Here is a 23,423-nt window from a genome sequence, read left to right on the forward strand (position 1 = left end):
AGCTCTTCGGCCCAAGCTCCCTTTGCGTCTTGTAATCTTTTCTTTAACCCGGTCAATATGAATTTATTGGCGGCTTCTGCTTGTCCATTTGCTTGTGGGTGCTCAACCAAGGTGAACTGATGCTTGATCTTCATACTGGCTACCAAATTTCTGAATGTAGAGTCGGTGAACTGGGTACCATTATCCGTGGTGATGGAATGGGGATTCCATACCTTGTAATGATATTTTTGTAGAGGAACTTTCGACTTCTCTGAGCTGTGATGGTGGCCAATGGTTCTGCTTCGATCCACTTCGTAAAGTAGTCCACTCCCACTATGAGGTATTTTACTTGTCCAGGCGCTTGGGGAAAGGGTCCGAGTAGATCTAGTCCCCATTTTGCAAAAGGCCATGGAGAAATTATGCTGATAAGCTCTTCGGGGGGGAGGGGGGAGCGACGTGAAAGTTAGCATGCATTTGACATGGCTGACATTTCTTCATGAAGTCGGTATCATCTTTCTGAAAAGTCGGCCAATAGAATCTGGCTCGGATGACTTTTCTGGCTAATGCTCCGAGATGGTTTTCACAGATACCATTGTGCACCTCTTCCAAGACTTCTGCTATCTTTGAGGTCGGGATGCACTTCAACAATGGTGTGGATATTCCTCTTCTATAGAGGATATTTTTTACCAAGGTGTAAATTTATGCCTTCCTTTGTATTTTCTTGGCTTCCTTTTCCTCTTTGGGTAGGATGTTGAATTTTATGTATTCGATTAAAGGGGTCATCCACCCGAGGTCCAAGCTGGATACCTCTAGGACGTCTTGTTTAGCCTCTGTTTTCGTGACAGAGGGTTCTTGGAGAGTTTCCTGGATCAGTCTTCTATTATTTCCTCCTGGCTTGGTACTTGCTAACTTAGAGAGGGCGTCCACTCTACTGTTAAGATCCTGAGTTATGTGTCTGACCTCGGTTTCTGAGAATCGCCTAAGATACTCCAAAGTTTTGTCTAAGTTCCTTTTCATGTTTGGGTCTTTAGCCTGGTACTCTCCATTAATTTGAGAAGTCACCACTTGAGAGTCGCTGAGGACCACTACTTTTGTAGCACCGACTTCTTCTGCTAGCTTCAACCCGGCGATCAAGGCTTCATATTCTGCCTGATTGTTGGAGGCCGAGAATACAAATTTCAGGGAGACTTCTATTTAGGTCCCCTCTTGGTTGACTAGTATTATGCCTGCACCGCTTCCGATTTTATTAGAAGAGTCGTCCATATACAACTCCTAGGCTGTGGAGGCCTCCTCTTGATCTCCTGCGTAATTTGCCATGAAGTCGGTCAGGCACTGGGCTTTAATCGCTGTCTGAGTTTCATACCTTAGGTCAAACTCGGATAGTTCTATGGCCCATTGAACCATTCTGCCCGCAATGTCTGTCTTTTGAAGAATTTGCTTCATGGGCTGGTTCGTACAAACTTTTATCGTGTGAGCTTGAAAATAAGGCCGTAGCCTTTGAGACGCCATTATTAAGTCATATGCAAATTTCTCGAGTTTTTGATACCTTAATTCGGGACCTTGTAGAACTTTGTAGGTGAAATATACAGGATGCTGCCCGATCTCATCTTCCCGTATCAGAGCTGATGCCACAACCTTTTCGGCTACAAACAAATACAGGACGAGTTCTTCCCCGATTTTAGGTCGGGTTAGAATGGGAGGTTGGCTTAAAAACCTTTTGAACTCCTAAAAAGCTTCTTCGCATTCAGGAGTCCATTCGAACTGGCATCCTTTTCTTAGTAGAGAAAAAAGTGGTAGGGATCTCAACGCTGATCCTGCTAAGAATCTAGAGAGAGCTGCAAGTCGGCATTTTAGTTGCTGGACCTCCCTTAAGCAGGTTGGGTTTTTCATTTCTAGGACTACTCTACACTTATCGGGGTTAGCTTCAATCCCCTTTGTGTTAGCATAAATCCTAAAAATTTTCCAGCCTCCACTGTAAATGTGTACTTTGCGGGATTCAATCTCATCCCATGCGCCCTTATGGTGCTGAAGACTTGCAAGAGGTCGGTCAAGAGGTCTGCCTCATCCTTGGTTTTTATTAACATGTCATCCACATATACTTCCATTAAACTCCCAAGGTGAGGTGTAAACACCTTGTTCATCAGCCTTTGGTATGTGGCTCCTGCGTTCTTTAACCCAAAGGGCATGACCACATAGTAATAATTTGCTCTAGGCATGATGAAAGATGTTTTTTCTTGATCCGGCTTGTACATCAGGATTTGATTATATCCCGAGTACGCATCCATGAACGACAAGTATTGATATCCCGAGTTGAAATCTACTAGGGTATCAATATTTGGAAGAGGATATAGGTCTTTTGGACACGCCTTGTTCAAGTCGGTGTAGTCAACGCACATCCTCCACTTGCCGTTCTGTTTCTTGACTAGCACCACATTTGCCAGCCAAGCCAGATATTTGACCTCTCTGATGAAGTCAGCCTCTAGGAGGGCTCGTATTTGCTCTTCGACCACTTGAGCTCGTTCAAGACCGAGCTTCCGTCTCCTCTGTTGGACAGGTTGGGATCCTGAGTACACTGACAATTTGTGCGACATGAGCTCAAGATCTATCCCGGGCATGTCGGAGGCTTTTCAGACAAAGAGGTTGGAATTCTCTTGTAGGAGCCTTATCAGCTTCTGCTTTAAGTCTTCTTTCAAATTGGATCCTATATTGGTATTTTTTCCGTCCTCTTGCCCAATCTACACTTCTTTAGTCTTTTCTCTAGGCTGTGGTCGCAATTCTTCTTTGGCTCAGATTCCCCCGAGCTCAATGGTATTAACCTCCTTGCCTTTACCTCTCAGGTTTAGGCTTTCGTTGTAGCACTTTCTCGTCAGCTTCTGATCTCCCCTGATGGTTGCTATTCCCTCTGGTGTTGGGAATTTCATGCAAAGGTGGGGGTAGATACCACTGCTCCAAGCTGATTTAGGGTCGTTCTACCTATTAAAGCATTATAGGCCGAGCCCACATCAACAACTATGAAGTCGATGCTTAGAGTTTTGGATTTCATCCCCTTTCCAAAGGTTGTATGTAGGGGTATGAATCCTAGTGGTTTTATGGGTGTGTCCCCCAATCCAAAGAGGGTGTCAGGATATGCCCTTAACTCCTTCTCGTCCAATCCCAACTTATCAAAAGCTGGTTTGAATAGGATGTCTGCCGAGCTCCCCTGATCCACCAGGGTTCTATGTAGATGAGAATTGGCGAGAATCATGGTGATTACCACCGAATCGTCATGTCCGGGGGTAATACCCTGCCCGTCTTCTTTGGTAAAACAAATGGTGGGGAGGTCGGGTAGTTCACTTCCGACCTGATAAACTTCATTTAAATGCCTCTTACAAGATGATTTTGTGAGTCCTCCTCCAGCGAACCCTCCCGAGATCATGTGTATATGTCGTTTCGGGGTCCGTGGTGGTAGGTCTCTCCAATCTTCCTCATCTCGTTTCCTCTTTCCATGGTTGTCCGACCTTTCCATGAGATATCTGTCAAGACGACCTTCCCTGGTCAGCTTTTCTATCACATTTTTTAGGTCGTAACAATCATTTTTTGAGTGCCCATATAACTTGTGATATTCACAGTATTAGCTACGACTTTACCCCTTTTTGTTCTTGATGGGGCGAGGGGGAGGTAGCTTTTCAGTATGACAAATTTCCTTGTAGATGTCAACTAGGAAAACTCGCAGAGGAGTATAAGAGTGATATCTCCTGGGCCTTTCAAACTTGACTTCTTCTTTTTTCTTGGGCTCCCTCTCCTTCTCCTTTGATGGGTGGGGGTGCCCAGGTCGCCAGCTTGGTTCTCACAGCCTGATTTACTTTTCAGCTCTTTCTTATACATCACTTAAAGAAGTCGGATGTTTTTTCGAGATGGACTGAGAGAAGGGGCCTTCTCGGAGTCCATTTACTAGGCCCATGATTACTGCTTCTATAGGCAGGTCTTGAATTTCTAGGCATGCATTGTTGAACCTTTCCATGTAGTCTCTTAGAGGTTCACCGACCTCTTGTTTTACCCCCAAAAGACTAGGCGCGTGCTTGACTTTGTCCTTTTGAATTGAAAACCGCATAAGGAACTTATGCGAGAGGTCGTCGAAGCTAGTGACCAACCTTGGGGGGAGGCTATCAAACCATTTCATCGCCGCCTTTGTCAAAGTCGTGGGAAAGGCTTTGCAGCAGGTAGCATCAGAGGCGTCGGCTAGGTACATCCGACTTTTGAAGTTGCTTAGGTGATGCTTTGGGTCGGTAGTCCCATTGTACAGATCCATGTCAGGGCTTTTGAAGTTTCTTGAAATTTTTGCCCTCATGATATCTTCACTAAATGGATCTTCTCCCCCTAATGGGGTATCTTCTCGGTTAGCACGAGAGCCCCTATCTCGGAGATTAGATTCCAATCTTAAGAGCATTTCTTCAAGCTCTTTATGTCGCTCAACCTCTCTCCTTAGGTTTCTCTCTGCTTCTCGCTGTCGTTCTAGTTCTTGTTCTAGCTGCTCTAGCCGTCCTTGGTGGCCATGGAACAATCCCATGAGATCGGCAGCCTGAGGTTGCCCTTCCTTCTCCAGTTCGTGTACCCCAGAGGAGATTCCCCTTGGGTCTTTCACACCTGAGGGACCTTCTCGGTGCTGGCTATCCGCTCCTTGTAGAGATATTATTGCCCTGTTGTTGTTAACTGCATCTTGCTACTCTTGCTCAGATTCTGATGCAGTATCTCTCATTTTTTTAGGGATAAGTATTCTTTTCGTCCTTAACGTCTTGGGTCAAAATCAAAATCATCTCCGACCTTTTTTTGTTATTAAAATCATCCTCAATGTTACAAAACGTTATAAAATCATCCTTTTTACAAAAAATAATAATACTTTGACAATTTTACTCTTAAAACAAAAATAAAAATAATATAAAAAAAAGAAGAAAAACCCCACCCCACCCCACTCCCAGCCTCTTCGGTCTCTCTCTCCCCCTTCACCCCCAAAATTTTACCTTCCTCCTACTTTCAGATATAACCAAACTCTCAGGCCCCTGACCCTCCTTTCCAAGTTTCAACTTCTTTCTTCCTCATTCTTTCGGATCGTCAGTGAGGGGGTCTTCCATGAGGGGATCATCGGTGGTGGGAGATCCGATGACGCCGCCACCTCCGATGGCAGGGAAGAAGGCGGCGCTAGTGGCGGAAGAGGATGACGCAAGGAGCAAGTATGGGGAGATGATGGAGATGAAGATGGTGGTGCGGCATAAGGACTTAAAGGAGATCGTGGAAGCCATTAAAGAGAGCTTTGACAAAGCTGCGGTGGCCGGAGATCAGGTCTCTGAGATGCTCCAGATCAGTCAGGCACAATCGATCGCAGTTTCAAGCAATTGAGGAGTTTGTTCTCTTCTTCTTGTTTGTTTGTTTTGATAATTAGTTGATAATCAATTTTAGCTTTTTTATTTGTTTCATTTGTTTGGTTACTAAATTTTTGGGCAATTAAGGGGTTAAGTTCATTGGTTCTCCTTGACCATCACTTCTTCTCTTGACCCATTCCTCCCTTGATGAATCATTATTACTGCTACTCATCAACCTGTTTTCGTTGTTCACGTTGTTGTTAAGATGCGCTTGTTGCCTCAGTCCCACTTGGGCGGCAACAAAAACAGCATGATGATGTTGATGAGAATGGTAGTTTGGAGGTGGTACTTGCTACAGCATGTTTTGGAAGCTGAGAGTACCTAAAGAAGACGAAGAAGAAGAGACGGGTTATTGGAAGTTAATGACAGTAGTTGGAGAGAAGAAAGGGAAGAGATAAGGAAGTGGGGGTGCAGGTGGAGGGGGAGGGTTTTTTTTATTTTTTTATATTATTTTTATTAATTGATAAGGGTAATTTGGTAAAATAAAATAAAAAAGGACGATTTTATAACGTTTTGTAACGTTGAGGATCATTTTAATAATAAAAAAAGGTCGAGAACGATTTTGATTTTCACCCCAGACCTTAGGGACGATTTCTGTACTTAACCCTTTTTTTTATTTTGTTTTCAAATTCCTATCTTGTCTTGTTTTTAGAACCAAATAAATAGTTAGTGAGTTTTTTATGTAAATTTTTTTTGTACTAACAAGTAACAACATATAAAAAATTAAATTCTTTTTGTTAATATTTTATTGTTTGGAAAATGTTAATGTATTAAAAAAATTAAAATGAAATTGAAGTGTAACAAAGAATTTTAGCCCTTTATTATTTAATAAAATTAGAATATGAAGATGTGATCTTTGTCCAAATAAAATTGAAATGTTATAGTTAATTCATTTGGTTCTATTTGAGAACATTGAAGGACAAAAATGCTAAGTATATATATATATATATATATATATATATATAAAATTGGCCCCCTAATTATTTATGTATTTATAAGTTTTGGTAAATTATAAGGTCAAGGTAGATACTTTATAAAATTTTAATATAATGTGAAAATTTTTAATATTTTGCAACACTTAAAAAGAGATGTCTTGATAAATTTAAGTATTTTGTTCTTTTTTTTTTAATTTTGGGATTTATTAGTTATAATATTGCATAAAATAAGTTTACAGTTAAAGTTGTTTGTGTTATTATAATTAATATTTATATAAAAAATAATTTTTTTTACTTATAAATATTTTTTTAAATTTATTTGGTAAAAATATCTTAAGTATAAAAATAATAATCTTTATAATGCAATAACTTTCTTAGAGTTAGTTGTTATTAATTTATTATTATGATTTTTACATTATCTCAGTATAGGTATTACATGTTAATAATTAAATAATATTATTTTTATGACATTTTAGTGATAATGAATAAAATTATCTTTTAATTTATATTTTTTTTTTGTTTTTGATATTTATTATTTATTATATATATTTTTAATAATATTTTATTATTATGATTAATAAAAATATTATAAGACGTTGACTTTTAAAAAATTTTAAACATATTCATAGAGACTTTTTAAAATTTTAAAAAATTTTTAAGATTGAGATTTTTCAAATTTTTTCGAAAACTATTTTATATCTTATCTTGGAGACTGATTTATTTAGCTTGCATATGAAGACAATAAACATTATAAATTGTCTTGTATATTTTAAAATTTAAGGAACTAAAGCTAGGGTGGCAACGGAGTGGGTAGGGGCGGGTTTTTACTCTACTCGACGCAGACCTGCCCTATAATAATTCGCATAGAACCTGTCCCGCTCCTACCCACGGGTAGTAAAAAATTAAACCCTGACCCTCTTCCGCGGGTACCCGCCCCACCCCTATCCATCCCTATAATTATTAAATTTAATAAATTAAATTAAATTTTAAAATTTATATAACCATCATATACATAACATAAATTAAAGTAAAATTTTAAATATGATACAAATATTATTAATCATTTTACTAATTATTTACATATATTACACATGTTATATATTAAAATTATATATATTATATATATACCGGGGCAGATAAGGCGGGTATTATCTAAACCCGGCCACGCTCCATCCCGCTCAAGAACCCGCTCGGACGGGGTACCCGCGAATTCGGGTGGTGTTGCCATCCCTAACTAAAGCAGGAATGGATGTATGTGTGTATGATTGTGGGGGACAAGCGCTCTCACTACAATGTGAAATTTTTTAGACTAATATATGATAATAATATTTATTTGCTCCTATTAAATTCTTGAATTTGACCCCACACTAATTTTTTACTCAATTTTTGGTATTTAATAGTCAATTTAAGAATTTTATTTTAGATGTCTATTAGAATGATTATTTCTCCATTTAAATGAAATTTGTTTTTTTTTAGAAATTGACTCGAAATTCAAAAGAGTATTATTTATCTTTTTTTTTATATTAGCTTTAATTTTTTTCGTAGCAACATTAATCGATCTCAATTATGAATATCAATAAGAATTGGATTTTTTGTTTTGTGACTAAACAAGCAAAGAAACAAAGAAAAAAGATGATTAACCTAAATCAACAAGCATAAGATGTTGAAGCTCATCACAAGGCTTCGATCAAATAATATGAGTTGGATTGGTCTTGATTGCATATCTCGCCAGCCAATCTGCCACAGCATTAGCTTCACGGGTAATCCATTCAAAATCCACAACCCAAAGTCTTGACAGAAGCTCCTGTATCTTCTTAAGAATATCAACCACATCACAATTTAGCCCATTTTCCGGATTGTTTAAAATGTGCAAAATGTCAAGACAATCTGTTTCACACACAATATCTCTCAAGCCATAATCCCAAGCTAAAAGCAAACCCCTCCAAACAGCAAAAGCTTACATCTGACGATAGGCCCTAGAGGATAGCTACTAGAACAACCCGAAATCCAACGCCCATTAGAATCTCTAATAACACAACCAATTCCTGCTAGGTTCCAATCAGAAAACAGACTTGCATCACAATTAACCTTAAAAATGTCACCTGTTGGAGGTTTTCACCTCCTTCGATCCTTGAAAGTTATACAACTGGTACTGGCAGACTTTCTTAAATCATTAGCAGTAATCCGAGCCATAGCAACAACCTTGTAGTCTGATCACTAATCTCTATTGTTGAAAATATCATTACAACGATACCTCCACACCCACCAAAGACCCGCCCCAACAATTGCCTCATTTTCCGGCATGACCTTCCGAATCCAAAATTCCAAAAGAGTACCTTCAAATGAATCAATAAGCAAAGGATCCAACATTTGCCAAATGCATCTTGATTTCACACAGTCCCTAAGACAATGCTCCATTGTTTCCAGATCTGCATTGCATCTCGAACATCTGCCTAAATTAGTTAAATGACGCTTGAACCAAAAGGCATTTGTTGGAAGCGCATTTTGTAAACCCAGCCACATCATCATCTTTATCTTCTCTGGCAAATTAGAGCGCCAAATCCATCCACAGTTGCTATTTTCAATCGAATTCACTTTCCTCATCAGGAGCCAATGATAACCTTCTCGAGAACTATAGGCTTTTAGCGATGCGGGCCACCAGATCCATCCGGGCTCCGATTCTGACATTAGAGGAGGCCCAAGGCTATGAAGAAACTGTTTGACCTCATGAGAAATTGGCATTGCAATCTTATCCCCCTCCCAAGTACTATTGCTCCACAAATCAGCAAGAGAAAAATTTGCTTCAGATATGTGAATATAAGACGTAAGCTCACAAAGTTTGCCAAGAGGACTCCACTCATCATACCAAATCGATTGTTGCATATTTTCCACATTCCATCGAAATTCTTCTTTTAAGATATCATAAGCCTTTAGAATATTCCTCTAAGTAGTTGAGGCATTGTGACAACGAATGCTACCCATGTCCTTGGAGTTTCAGAGGTATTTGTGAGTGAGAACCTGCACCCACAATTTGTTCCTATTATTCAGACAATCCCAAACCAGCTTGCCAAGCAAAGCCATGTTCGCATAGAGAGTATCTCTATCACCCAAGCCACCTGCCTTTTTAGGAGTTATAGCAATGTCCCACTTGACCAAAGGCAACCCTCTCCCATTCGCTTGACCCTTCCATAAGAACTGACGCATCAAAGAATCAATCTTGTCGCACGCATACTTCAGAAGAAGGGAAACTTGCATATTGTAAACCGGAATAGAAGCCATCACCGCATTCACAAGACAAAGTCTGCCCGCCCTATTAAGCAAGCATCCCTTCCAACTAGCAAGCTTTCTCTGAATCTTGTCAATGACCTCCTGCACCATCTTCCTAGAAGCCCTATCATGACCAATATTAACTCCTAAATATCTTTCCAAATCATGGCAAAATCGGATACTAGAGACCCCTGAAAGCACCTCTTTTCTTCTCGCTGAAACATTCTTGGAACATTGAGCCTTCGATTTATGGATATTTACCTTCAGCCCCGATGCTTGAGTAAACATATCCAGAGTCTTCATAACCTCTGTCACCTGAGTTTTTGTGGCTTTACAGAAAAGTAATAGATCATCAGCAAACATCAAGTGAGAGATTTTTAAGCCATGTCTAGAAATAGATACTGGGATCCATGATCCTTGAGAGACTTTATACGATATAAGATAAGAAAGATTCTCCATACAAAGCACAAAAAGATAAGGGGACATGTGATCCCCCTGTCTCATCCCCCTTATGGGTTTAAAGCTTTGAAGCATATTACCATTCCAAAGAATAGACAAAGAGGCAAAGTCACACAAGCCATGATAAGATTAATAGTAGCCACAGGAAAACCAAATTTGATCAAGAAAGTTTCAAGGAATCGCCAGTCTACCCTGTCATAAGCTTTTTCAAGATCAATCTTAAATGCCATAGAACCCTTCTTCGACTTGGTGTTCCTCATGAAATGCATTATTTCTTGCACAATTATTATATTTTATGTTGTTCCTCTCCCTGGAATAAAACCATCCTGAAACGGTCCAATGATCTCAGAAAGGAAAGGACGAAACCTATTAACAAGCACTTTTGTAATAATTTTGTAAAGAACATTGCATAAACTAATAGGACGAAAATCTTTCAGGTAAGACGGAGCTTCAACTTTGGGGGTCAGAACAATGAATGTGTCAAAAACCGCCGCACTGATGTTCTCACTTGCAAAGACTCTCTTCACTAAGCCCCACACATAACTGCAAAGAGAGTCCCAAAATTTTTTATAAAAGAGAGCTTGAAATTTGTCTGGACCCGGAGCTTTGAAAGAATTCATGCCGAACACAGCTCTTTTCACCTCTTCGAGAGCTACTGGTTCAACAAGCTTTTGGCAGGCCTCTCTACTAAAAGAAGGACAAGGAAATTCTCCCATGGCATCCAGATTAACTGCCTCCCTTGTAGAGAAAAGTTTTTGAAAGAAAGAGTTTGTTTCTGATTCCAAAATCGTCTCTTCAGAAGACCAAGTACCACCTTCAAGAAACAATCCATGAATCTTGTTCCTTTTTTGCCTGATTATCGTTTGAAGATGAAAAAATTTAGTATTTCGGTCTCTGCATCTAACCCACTGCTCTCTAGATTTTTGGTACCGCATTAGCTCTTCTTGGAGGAGGATAGAGTTCAGCTCCTCATGCAAACCTTGCTATTTAATCCGCTGCTCTGGGTCTTCCCACTTTTTCAGAGACACTTGAATATCATTTAGTTGTCTTTCAAGCTCCCTCTTTTTAACAAACACATTTCCGAAAATCTCTTTATTGAAATTAAGCGCATTCTTTTGGACTTCAAGCAAACTCTTAATAACATCTGGGGCTCTTTTACTCCAAGCTGTATGAACAACATCCCGAAAAAGGGGGTGGGTTAACCAAGCAGCCTGGAATCGAAAAGGACGCTTACCCTTCTTAGTAGTCCCCTCCTTCTTGCATCGAATGAGCAAAGGGCAATGATCATAATGAAGACGCGCTAACACCTCATTATATGCCTCCGGGAATAAGAGGCGCCACTCTTGATTGATCACCGCTCTATCCAATTTTTTTGCCACCTGCAGCCCACCTTTCACCTTTCGAAACCAAGTAAAATTTCTCCCAATAGCCCCCATATCAAACAAATTACATTCAGCCAAGGTTTTAGCAAACTTCTTCGATCTTGCATTATAAAAGGAACCTCCTTTCACCTCGTTTTGCATCAGAATATCATTAAAATCACCTAACACAATCCAAGGGCCTTGAATCATATTAGAGACCTTGATCAAATCACTCCACAACCTCATACGTCGATGAACATGAGGATTAGCGTACACAACACTACAAAAACTAGAAACAGCACCCATCTGAATCTCAAGGCTAATACACTGATCAACTGCATCTAAAACTCTCACCGATATTGAAGAATTAGAACATAAAATCCAAATTCCTCCACTGTGACCACTTGCCTCTACAACACCAATATCCCGATAACCAAGCTTGCTCCAGAAATATTTCAAAAGCTCAAAGGGAACATGAGTTTCCAAAATAATAAAAAAAAGTTGGATGATATTTGTTAACTAACTCTTTGCAGTGAACTCGGGCCAATTTGTTAGAAGTCCCTCTAATATTTCAAGAAAGAAAATTGATATCTATATTATCCATAAAACTAAAATTATCAAAAAAGGCACCAACCTCAGGCGAGGAGCTTTATGAAGAGGTAGACGGGCCACCAGGATTTTTTTGAGAGTCCTGCTTCTCCATTCCCAACACTTGTTCTGGAGCACTCCTCATCGAACTAGGTGACATAGAGGGTGGAATCCGCTGCTGCTGACTTGCTCTGCCATCATTGCTCAGTAGCACCGGCGAGCTTTGGAGAGATGCCGGTCTCAGCCTCTTATGGCCGTTCTTGATTATAGGAGTGAAGGTCAATACAACGGGTATTAGATTGGCATCCTAATTTTTTTCTTAGCCAAGCATTGGAGTGTGATGCTTCCTGAACTTAGAAGACCTATTACCCGCCCCGTGGCCCGTCAAAGCCTTCTCTCCTTTCTTTATGACTGGGCCTTTACCTGGACTTAACCCAATCTTCTTTGTAGAAATCAAGTGCTTCTTTTCCAATGAATCATTTTGGGCTATTTTTGAAAAGACCAATTTTCCTTTTCACTTAGCTATCACTTTAGTCCACCTTTCCTCCTCCATCATGTGCCCATTTTTAGTCTCCTTACCATGCAATGTAACCTCTTCTTTCTCCACATAATCCATAACTGATGCGGACAAATTGGGATTATTTCCAAATTCAAAATCTTTCTCCATTTGGTTTCCTAGGTGTTGGCCACTCGGTTTCGCTGCCTTCCTCACCGCCCCATCACTGAGAGTCTCATCCCCGGACTTAACATCCACTGCCTCTCCTTTGCATGTGACTGTGGTATGACCGAAAGTCCGAAACAGTTGCACTTCTCACATAGCAACTACAGGCATTCGTACTCCACATCATATTCATAGCCATCAACAATAATCTTCCGAACAATCGGTAGTCCAAGATTCACTTGAACACAGGCACGAGCAAATTTGCCTCTTTCTGCCGATTTGGTCGCTAAATCAATCTTTATGGGTTACCAATAGCAAAAGCAATTCTCATTATAGCTCTCTCATGATAGTACCATATGCTTAATCCAGCAATTCTTATCCAGACCATCATATCCCCAAAAGAGTCTTCGCATGGTCTAAAATCTGATGACCACAGCTTAACTGCAATGTAGTGGTCTAATATCAACCATGGACCTCCTAACAGGACCTTCTCCCTATCTTCGTTGTGCTCAAACTTGACTAGGAAATAATCAAAGTCCACATCAAGAACCTCATAGCCACCCTTGAGTCTCCATATCCCCTTCAGTTTATGAACTAGGGCCATATAACTGAAGTGTTTTCCCAGAACTTTAATCACAATAGCTTCGTTGTAAGGCTCTGAAAGAAAAATCCTAGCTTCGTTAATGAAAGTTACCGTTTGTAGCTTGGGGTCACCTTGCTTCCCCGTTACCATTGCTAAGGCATCCCCTTCTAACCCATCTACTCTGCGTTGTCCTGCTGCTTGTGAAGAACCAATAACTTTATCGCGAAAAGATATCCTCTAAATCCCACTATGACTACCCTCACATAAATCCTCCATAACACTTGGCACAATCCTCCCCACACTTTCCCCCTTATTCTCCTTGAAATGCTCATTCTTATTGTGTGCTGCCCTCAAACCTTTCTCCTGCTCTCATCGGATCCTCCTCCCTTACCCATTCTTCGAATCCTTTTTCTCATAAGAATTGACTTTTAATTATATGAGAATTGAAAAGTAAATTTTTAAATAATTATTTATTGATATATAAAAAAAATATTTATAATAATAATAATAATAATAATAATAATAATAATAATAATAATAATAATGTCATATGTACATAAAAAATAATCACATATATAAAATATACATTAAAATTAAATTAAACAATATTTATATACAAATATATAATAATTAATAAATAATTTAATAACTAATTTTTATATATACATAATATTTTTATTATAAAAAATCTCGGGATTAATTTGGGTAATTATATAAAATTTTATTATTTATAGTTAAAAAAAGTTTAAATGGGGGTTATAAAAGGAGCTGAGGTGAAGTAGTAGGCTGAGAGTAGAGAGCGGTGAAAGAGAATAGCTTTAGTTGCAGGCTACGTCGAGAATCAGTGAATCAGAATCAGTCGCAGAAATGGGAGTGGAGAAGCAATTGGTGAGGCCCGGCACCGGTCCCAAGCCTGTTCCCGGTCAGAACGTCACCGTTCACTGCACTGGCTATGGTCACTTTCTTGCCCCCTTTCTCAAACCCTAACTACATATTTTTTCCTCATTTCTTATTTTCGATGTCGGTTTTCTGTAATGATTTACATTTCACTTTCAATTCCGCTCTCCGATGATTATTTCTACTAAATTTAAATTACTTATACATATTTTGCGGTGAGCAGGGAAAAATGGTGACCTCTCCCAGAAATTTTGGAGGTTAGCTTATCTTACCTGACATAGCACTATTGAGATGTAATTAAGTATAATAAAGTGATTAATTATGGTTGGTTTTGTTATAGCACAAAGGATCCAGAGCAGCAACCTTTTAGTTTCAAGATAGGGCAGGGATCTGTTATTAAGGGATGGGATGAAGGTGTTCTTGGCATGCAAGTCGGTGAAGTGGCTCGTCTCCGGGTACGCCATGCTTTCAAATTACTTGTATGTTTGTTGAGTTTGGATGATTGAATTTGAAGATAGTGTTTTGGTTTTGCAGTGCTCCCCTGATTATGCTTACGGTTCTGGTGGCTTCCCTGCCTGGGGGATACAGCCCAACTCTGTTTTGGAGTTCGAAATTGAAGTCCTCAGTGCCCAGTGAAGTGAACACAATACACATACTGTTGCTCTTTTCATTTTAATAAATAAGGACTGGTATTGGTATTAGTTTTAGTGTTAGTGTCATATCATGTATTGTGTATGCTTTTGAGTACTTCGGCTGAATCATGAATAACTTCCGAATGATCTTTGATGATATAACATACTACTTTAGTTGCTAGTTATGCATTTTTTTTGTTCCTTGGTTTTTTCTGTGTGCGTAACCAAAAAGAAGAAGAAGAACAAATTAAACTTAGAAGGCCCACTTCATGTCCAAAAAAACCCCACTTCTAAGAACTCAAAAAGTCTAAAGAAAAGAAAAAGCAAACTCAATTTATATTCATGTACCAAGAAAAGCTAGTAAGTCCTCAATTGTTTTTTTGGGTCTTCGGCTGTGACCAAAGTAAGGCCAACCCAGAAACCGAATCCTAACCCACATCCGACCCGGTTTCCAAACAACAGCGCCACATTTTGAACGTGTTGTTTTTTGCCTCTCCTTTGCTGATTGCTGCTGCGTTCTTCAGGGTGGAGGCAAGAGTTCAGCGTTAAAGCCATCGACTCGTCACTATCATCTTCTCCACGATCAATGGTGCTGCTCCAATTATCGTGGCAGAGGATTCTGAACAAAAACAAAAAAAAGGAAACGCAAACTCACGCGAGCATTGACAAAGCTATATTAGTTACGCATGCCTAAAGTGTAAGCCTGTAAGGTCCAAACCCCGAATTAATAGTTGACTCCAAAAACACACCACACCTCGAATCTAAATGTTAGGAGGCATAAATTTATCAAATTTGAGAATTGTTAAATGATTTGATAAATTTGATTAAATTATTATTTAACAGTTATCAACTATTAACTTTATACGAAAATAATGTTAAGAATTAATTTAAACTTCAAAGTTTAAATAATTATTTAAGTAGATGAATGAGTTAATACTCGATAAATTCTAGTTGGTTATAAATATATATCCCAAGTTATAATGTTATATGTAACTTACATCTTATGTACAGTGTGTGCGGTTAGGGTAAATGTTGCTTTTTTTAAAACAAAATAGAAGTAAACCAATTTAGGTTGGTCGAGTTTCAGTTCACTCGTCTAACCCTTAAAAGGAATTTAGATCTGTCACGAATTAGTCTTTGATTTATTGGGCTGGAAGATGCCGTAGACAACAAAAAGAAAAAAATAGAAGTAAAACATTATTTTATATTTAGATGTAATTATAAAAGTTCTTTTAATAAAATTATAATAAAGGTTACACAAAGGTTAATTATATATTTACTTTTAAATTACTAATTATTTCATATTCTTTGTATTCTAATATTATATAATAAAATAATTTAGTTATCCAAATGATATTAATAATTTTATATTCCAAATATTTTAATTAAAAATTATTAATTATATTTTTAAAGGAAAAAATTTGTACTGAAGTAGCTAATTTCGTAACGCAAAGCTTTACTTCTTCCTAGCTTCTCAGTTATCTATTACCATTTAATCTTCCCACTACAAGTAGTACTGCTGAGTTCTGATAAAGCTCACTGAAAAAACATTTGTAGAGGGAAAAAAAAATGCCGTGGAGCCCAAAAAAGGAATGTATTTCAGCATTTGCAATGAATTCAATTGAAGTGAATGTTGATAAAGGTTAAAGGGAATCCCTGAATTCAAGCATTTTAGTCTCTGAAATCCAACAACACTTTGGTATATATGTAACTTAAAGTGTGGACCTCATCATAGACATTAGGCATCTGGTGCTTGTACCCTCCACTCTAAGCAAAATGGTGTACCACCACCAAGCACATAATTCACACTATTATACATAAATTATTGGGTGCTATTGCCATCTTTTAAACATTTGGTTCTTCTTCTTCTTCTTCTTTTTGGCTTTTCATCAAATGCACGGGTGTAATATATTACATTGGATGATTGCACTTAGTGGACGAATAAAATGTGCATTGCACTTGATGGTTGGTTCTTGTATTTGCATAATTCCCATTTTTCTTTATTTCACTATTATTTATTTATTTGTTTTATTCTTTTGTTTGGGTATCATGCTCTTGCATGATTAGTACAATGCACCTTGCAAAATGTACAAACTTTTGGTGGGGGCAATTGGGCCCTTGAGATTAGTTGCATTTAAATGGCTAATTAAGAAACAAATTAGGTTGCTAAATGAGTATATTAGATTTTTGATGAGTGAATTGCACATGTTTATGTCTCTGCAAAGTGCAAGACTTTAACATCAACTAGACTAAGACCTGCGCACCGTGTGACAAACTAAATTAATTATACTATATAGTATAAATTTAAAAGTATTATATTATTTAAGAATTAATTAAATAATATATAAATTAATATTAAACTTAAATATCTGTTTGTAAAAAATATTTGTAATTTGTATATAATTTAATATAATTATTCAAAAAAGATAAATAAAAAAATACAACAACAAAAGTACAAAATCATATGAAGTTGACCTCTTTCTTTAATATTATTTGTGTGTATTTTCTAATATCTTTATATAATAGAAATTTTTTTTATATATTTTATCATGTAATATAATCAATTCTAAGAAGATAAACTCTTCTTTATTTATTGGTGTGAATGTTTTTTATAAACAAATGATACCGACTTTAAAAAACAAATTGTTTTTTAATATTTTTCAATGGATGGCGTTCCATAGTTTAATTTTGAGATTTTTTTTAGTGTATTTGGAGATAATTAAAAAAAATAATTGAGAATGAAAATATAAAAAATGTAGTATAAAATTATAAATAAACTTTACTAATTATGATACATTAGAATCTATACATAATACATACTAAGTCGATGTTGTTGTGTCAAAGCCAATGTATTTGGAAATGATTTGGATAATTGATTTGAGAAATTATGAAATAGGATAATAATAGTAGCAAGAGCCAGAGTTATAGAAAATATTTAAGTAGACTAAATACTTTACACTTTAAATATATGTAACAGAAAATTATTGTTATCATCGTTTTAATGTAGATATTAATTATATTTAATCGTTATTTTTTAATTTAATTGAATAATAATAGATATTAAATTTAGTTGATTAAGAGGATTAAAGTTTTGTATCAATACTATATAAAAATATATTATCTCTTAATTTATAATATAAAGTTGTAAAATTTAACCTATGAAAAATTATTGATGTGATACACTTATAAAATCTAATATGGTATAAGTTTATTTTATATAATAAATCAGTAATATTAAGAAGAAGTCTAAACTTGTCTTATTTATTGATTCTAACAATAATTAATATATTAAATAATATAAGTTTTAATTATTTTTTATTATCAAATATTTTTAATAATAAATTAATATTTATTTTTATATAACAAAAAAAGTAGATAATAGATAGAACTGTTATTGTCATCATAATTAATTATTACTATTATTATTACGACTATTCAATCGTATGATAGGAAGGTTCATGCTCTTGATAATCATCAATCACGGCCAAGCATCTATCATTCATTATTTAAGCAAACTTCCCAAATAATTAGTGCTTGCACATCTATAATCTATTGAGACGGAATTATAGACTTTATCGAAGTTTGGATAATAAGATCACAAGTTTATTCTTCCCCTTTTTTTTCCCTCCATCTTCATTATAAATAAATCCAAATACAACTTATTCTTTATATAATCATTTATTAAATAATTTTAGGGTGCATTTATTTATGATTATTTTAGCAAAAATTTTATTTTCTCTCAAAATTATTCATTTCAGCTTTAACAAACAAGTTAATAATAATCATTATAAGTTAATAGAAAAGCATATAGTTGGTTGGAATATATAGTAGATACTAGATATGTTAGTGTTGCAAGTGTGAGGAGTGTTGAAGTTAGTCCCACATCAAAGAAAGCATGGAAGAGTGAGGAATTTATAAGATGAGAGACCCATTAACTTGACACCTTAAGGTTTTGAGTTGGATGTGGTGTCTTCTCATCTTATGTTCTCTCGCTTGATTTCTCTGTATTGGTGTAAGAATGAGTTATATAATTAGAGATATAAAGTACTTTTATAATATAGTATTAGAAGTTTAGAATTTTATGTTCAAAAGATTTAGAGTTCAATTTCTAGTGAATCTCAAAAGTAAAAAACAGTATAAAAAAAATTATACTAAAATCAAACAAACAAACAAAAAAAACTCTTAATTAAAAAAAAAAATATTAGAGATAGTGTATTAGTAGGCTGCACACAGATCGGATCGGATCGGATACGATATCCGCATTTTTTAGGTCAGATCGGATATCAGGTATATCCGCATAATTAAAAAAAATTATTTTAGGATTCTGTTTGACTGTACTACAAAAAAATATCCAAAAAATTCATTTTTTATCTGTTTAAGCCTATTTACTCCTAAAATATTATCAACAATAGTTCTCTTGAATAACAAAAACAAAATAATAACACAAGATTTAAGTTTAATTATTTTAAGTTGAAGTACAACATAAAAAATTAAAAACAAAATATTATAAAATTCATAAAATAACACACTAAAATTCATATCACATTAAGATTTACTTTCTTAAACTATGCTATTTATATATGATGTGCGGATATGTGGATTTGCGGATCGGATCCGCGGATATCACGGCCGAATCCGCAATCTGATCCTATCATTGTGTGGATCGGATAATATCCACAAAATTCAGATCAGATGCAGATAATTACCACAGATATGCAGATATTATTCGATCTATGTGCAACCCTATGTATTAGTATGATTTATATGCTTTTTGAGACTTTCAAGGAGAAAAAAAATTAACAATGCGAAATAGTGTATTAGTATGTAATAAAAGAATAGTAAAAATGTAAAATATTCCAACAAAAAAGAATAGTAAAATAAGAAATAGTGGGAAAAGGTTAAATTTGAATTATAATGTGGAAATGAAGGGCAAAAGTGAGATTAAGTTGTGTATATAGGTGTGAGCATGCATAAAGCATAATAAACACATCCACCTCTTTCTACATTTTCTCCTTCTACCTGCTTCTCTGCCACCGCTCTAAGAACTTTCTTTCCTTCCTTTCTTTTTTCTCTGAACTCTTCACATTTGGAAGCCAATCTTATCAATCTCAATCTATTTGTAAGTATCTAAAATTCTGATACTCTCTGACCCTCTGTTCTTTTTGCTTCCTAAGTTTCTGTTAAGGGGAAAAAAAGGTAGCTGGCCCATGATAGATAAAATATTAAAGTTGAAGCCTTTGTGAAATGGGGATATGATCTTCATGAAATTCAGTCTTATGGGGCTATTTTGTTTTTTGGGATCATTTTGCTACTGAATTAACGGAGAGTTAGGTGGTGGGAACTTTGAGGATTGTAGAGTAGTTTAATGGTTTACTTGTGTTTTACTTGTTCTTATTGAGATGGGGAAAAATGGTAAATTCATGCCCTTTTTTTTTTCTGTTTCACCTAGAGAACAGCATGGTGGTTTTTACCTCTATTTTCTCTTTGTATCTCTGCCTGGTTTCTAAAACAAGCTTTTTTATTTTTTATTTTTAATTATCTATGGAAAAGGAAATTGTGATTTTTATTCTGATATATCTCTTTTCAGGGGCATTGGTTCTTGAGGGCCTAACATCTGTATGAAACTCTAAGGAGTTCTGGGTGTTAAGAAGAAACCAGAATGCGGTGGTTTGGTCTTTCTGTTGATGTGTTTCGCAAAGTTGTACGCCTGAACTTGTATTGTAAAGTTATTCTGTAGATCATCATTCCCTTAAGTTCTCCATATTGTTACTTTTGTTGCATTATAGTTAGTTGCACCCATGGAAGTCAACCATTGTTTGATAATTTCTTCAGATAAGTATAGAATCAGCTGAAATCTCAGTAGTGAAGTGCAAGCCTGGTATTTTTTTGCAGTAGTGTTGTTCTTGTCTCCAATAGTTCTCTAGTTGTAGCTGATTTTTACTTTGTAGTTAGTTTAGTGTCTTCATTGCCATACTCTATTGTGGCATATTTTTTGGGGTGCATTAGGATCAGATTGATTGAGTAGCGTGGTAACGATTAAAAGTAGTTATGGTGTGCCAAGCGGCAAGCCAAACAAGATTTCGGGCATTAAAACATGAGAATGGAATTGAAGGCGAATCGACAATTGTTGTTAGAGTGATAGCATGCTTTCAACCCTTGCATGATTGTCAGGTTGGTACCATATGACTTACAGACATGATTTTGAAGCTTGATTTGTGATGAAAAAACTTATATCCATTTTGTGTTATCTTTATTAATTATTGGATTGTTTTATGAGCTCATGGGTGATGAATGCTATCTTCTAACTCTTTGCAGGCTGAGTACTTTCGTCATTTGCTTAAGCCTGTCACGTAGATAGATCAACTTTTTTTCTCATTTAGCTGAAGCTTGAGGTTTGTAGTTTTCTTTTACTATTATTTGTGCACAAGAGAAATCAAGCTATTGAAGCAGCTTCCATATCAAAGCACCATAGCATCTACTGGTAAATATTTTTATTTTGTACTTTTTCATTGGAAAGGGTTTGTTTTGTCATCTTTATCATTGATTGATCGACTATTGTTCTTTAGGTTATTTTTGTCGTTGGATGGTTAAGGATCATATGCCTTGGCCTTGCTCACAGCATATGGCTGGGTCATCACCTTGTTTGAATGTGCCGGAGCCAAACTTGTATGGTTCTTCAGCATATCTGAATCCTAGTACATTCATCTTGCCTGCGGTGAGTGTATTTCCTGGATTTGCGGCTCCTGCTGCCCCATATCTGAAGGCTGAGCCCACCAATGAAGTAGTGCAGGGGTTCCATCAGTATCTTCAGTCATTGCCAACTTTGAAAGAAATGCATACTGAAGAGGCTATGCAACTGCAAAATGCAAATTCTGTATCTTTGCAGAAGAAGTTACTTATTTTCGACCAATCTGGTAATAAGACAAGGTTGTTTTATAGTTCTGTCTTGCCTCAGTTCCAGAGTCAAGTTGTTAATGCTACGCCATATGTATACAAGGACGAAAAGGCAGCTAATTTGGGTCAAAAGCATCTACCGAACAGTTCAACAGAAGAGTCTGATAATGATCATATAGTTAATGAAGAAAGTGAAATGCATGAAGACACAGAAGAAATCAATGCCTTGCTTTATTCTGATGATTCTGATTTCAGTGGCGATGATGATGATGAGGTAACAAGTACAGGCCACTCTCCATTGGTTACTAAAAGGACTTATGTGATGCAAGAGCAGTATGAGGATTCAAAGGAGGAGGTTGCGAGCTCTGGTTTGCCAAACAAAAGGCGGAAGTCAATTAATGGCGAGTACTATAGATCACCAATGCCTGCAGGTACTGCGGGTTTAGCAAGACTAAATGATACCTATGAGCATGCCAGCGACGCTGAATCAAAATATTCCAGTGGCCGTGTGTATTCTGGAGGTGCTGAGCAAACTAAAGACAATAGTTCAATGGTGGATGATATTCAACTGAAAAGGGATAAAATCCGGGAATCATTGAGAGTACTTGAGAACTTAGTTCCTGGTGCAAAGGGAAAGAATCCACTGTTAGTCATTGATGAAACAATTGAGTACTTGAATTCTTTGATGACTGGTACTTCCGGAGAAGATAATATCACCAAAGGCTCATCGCCGCCATAGCATACTTTGATATAAGGACACATCAATAGCGAAAAAGGTCATAGTCGACGAATTCTTAGCTCTGTTTCATGAGAAGTTTGAACTTAGCAATTAGCATGCTTGGTTCTTTTCTTACTTTCTTCCATTCTGCTTTCTCAAGGTTTATATTTAGTTGTGTGCAATAAGGGAGTAAAAGCAGCAATTGGAGGGAAAAAAAAATGGGGCTTGGGATATCAATTTGTTGACCAGAATTTGTATCTTTTGGCTTTCTTGGAGTGTAGATGGTAGTGGAGGATGACTGTGCTGCAAAAGTGGATATTTATTTTCCACCCTCAAAATGTTGAAGTCTGTAGGTGAATGGTGATTGAATGCATGCGCGTTAGGTAACTTGGGTCCCACTCTGCACCTTCCTCTTGATTCCTGGTTTGATGCTTTTGGCCTCTCTTTCAAACTTGTACGCATATCATATCACATTGGCATGGGACTCTCTAAAAAAGTGTCAAGAAAAGTTTAAGTTTTGGATGTTGGGTTATGCTTCAAATTGAATGAGGAGAGTGGTTGTTACATCATGAGTTGCTTGCTGGGACCCTTTTTGTTGGATGTGTCATTTGTGGTAAAGGTTACTTTGTTTTACATCCTAGAGGGTGGAATCAACATCAAAGACATTTTTTTTCTTTCTTTTTTCTATTTTCTACGTTGTAATTGAGAGGTTGGTTGAGCATTCGAGGTTTCCTTTTCATGATGCTACTAGCCTACTACTATTTATGTGTCGGTTGAGTGATTGTGTTAATAATTTGTTTGGGGGGGTGAATCTATCATCTATATATTCTGGTTTTTGTAGCTGTTCTTCACTGATTTGTCTATGTTGGTTGTCTTTTCTTGTGTTTTATTGTTTATACCTATTGAGCCATTCAATATTCAGTGATTCAGTATGATTATTTTCTCTTCCCGGATTTTTTTAATCCTATACTAGTTCATGAAAATGGAAAGAATTTTACAAAAAGTTTGTAAAGTGATACAGTGAATCATAATCATTATTGAATTTGTAATTTT

At 36.5% G+C, this 23,423-nt stretch overlaps 2 protein-coding genes across 2 annotated transcripts; both read left to right on the forward strand.

Moving 5' to 3' along the window:
* The first annotated feature begins 13,971 nt into the window (after positions 1-13,971).
* Positions 13,972-14,939, forward strand: LOC112786715 (peptidyl-prolyl cis-trans isomerase FKBP12). Its single transcript, XM_025830086.3, has 4 exons — positions 13,972-14,184; positions 14,350-14,383; positions 14,467-14,581; positions 14,661-14,939. Exons 1-4 carry the CDS (start codon positions 14,097-14,099, stop codon positions 14,760-14,762), a joined length of 339 nt encoding a protein of 112 aa, XP_025685871.1. The 5' UTR covers positions 13,972-14,096; the 3' UTR covers positions 14,763-14,939.
* Positions 14,940-19,732: 4,793 nt separating this feature from the next.
* On the forward strand, positions 19,733-23,221 carry LOC112786717 (transcription factor bHLH143). The gene is made up of 4 exons (XM_025830089.3): positions 19,733-19,877; positions 20,346-20,929; positions 21,074-21,239; positions 21,325-23,221. The coding sequence occupies exon 4, from the start codon at positions 21,342-21,344 to the stop codon at positions 22,389-22,391; it is 1,050 nt and encodes a 349-aa protein (XP_025685874.1). The 5' UTR covers positions 19,733-19,877; positions 20,346-20,929; positions 21,074-21,239; positions 21,325-21,341; the 3' UTR covers positions 22,392-23,221.
* The last annotated feature ends 202 nt before the right edge of the window (positions 23,222-23,423 follow it).

This window comes from Arachis hypogaea, chromosome 20, assembly GCF_003086295.3.
Source record: "Arachis hypogaea cultivar Tifrunner chromosome 20, arahy.Tifrunner.gnm2.J5K5, whole genome shotgun sequence".
In the NCBI taxonomy this organism is placed as follows: domain Eukaryota; kingdom Viridiplantae; phylum Streptophyta; class Magnoliopsida; order Fabales; family Fabaceae; genus Arachis; species Arachis hypogaea.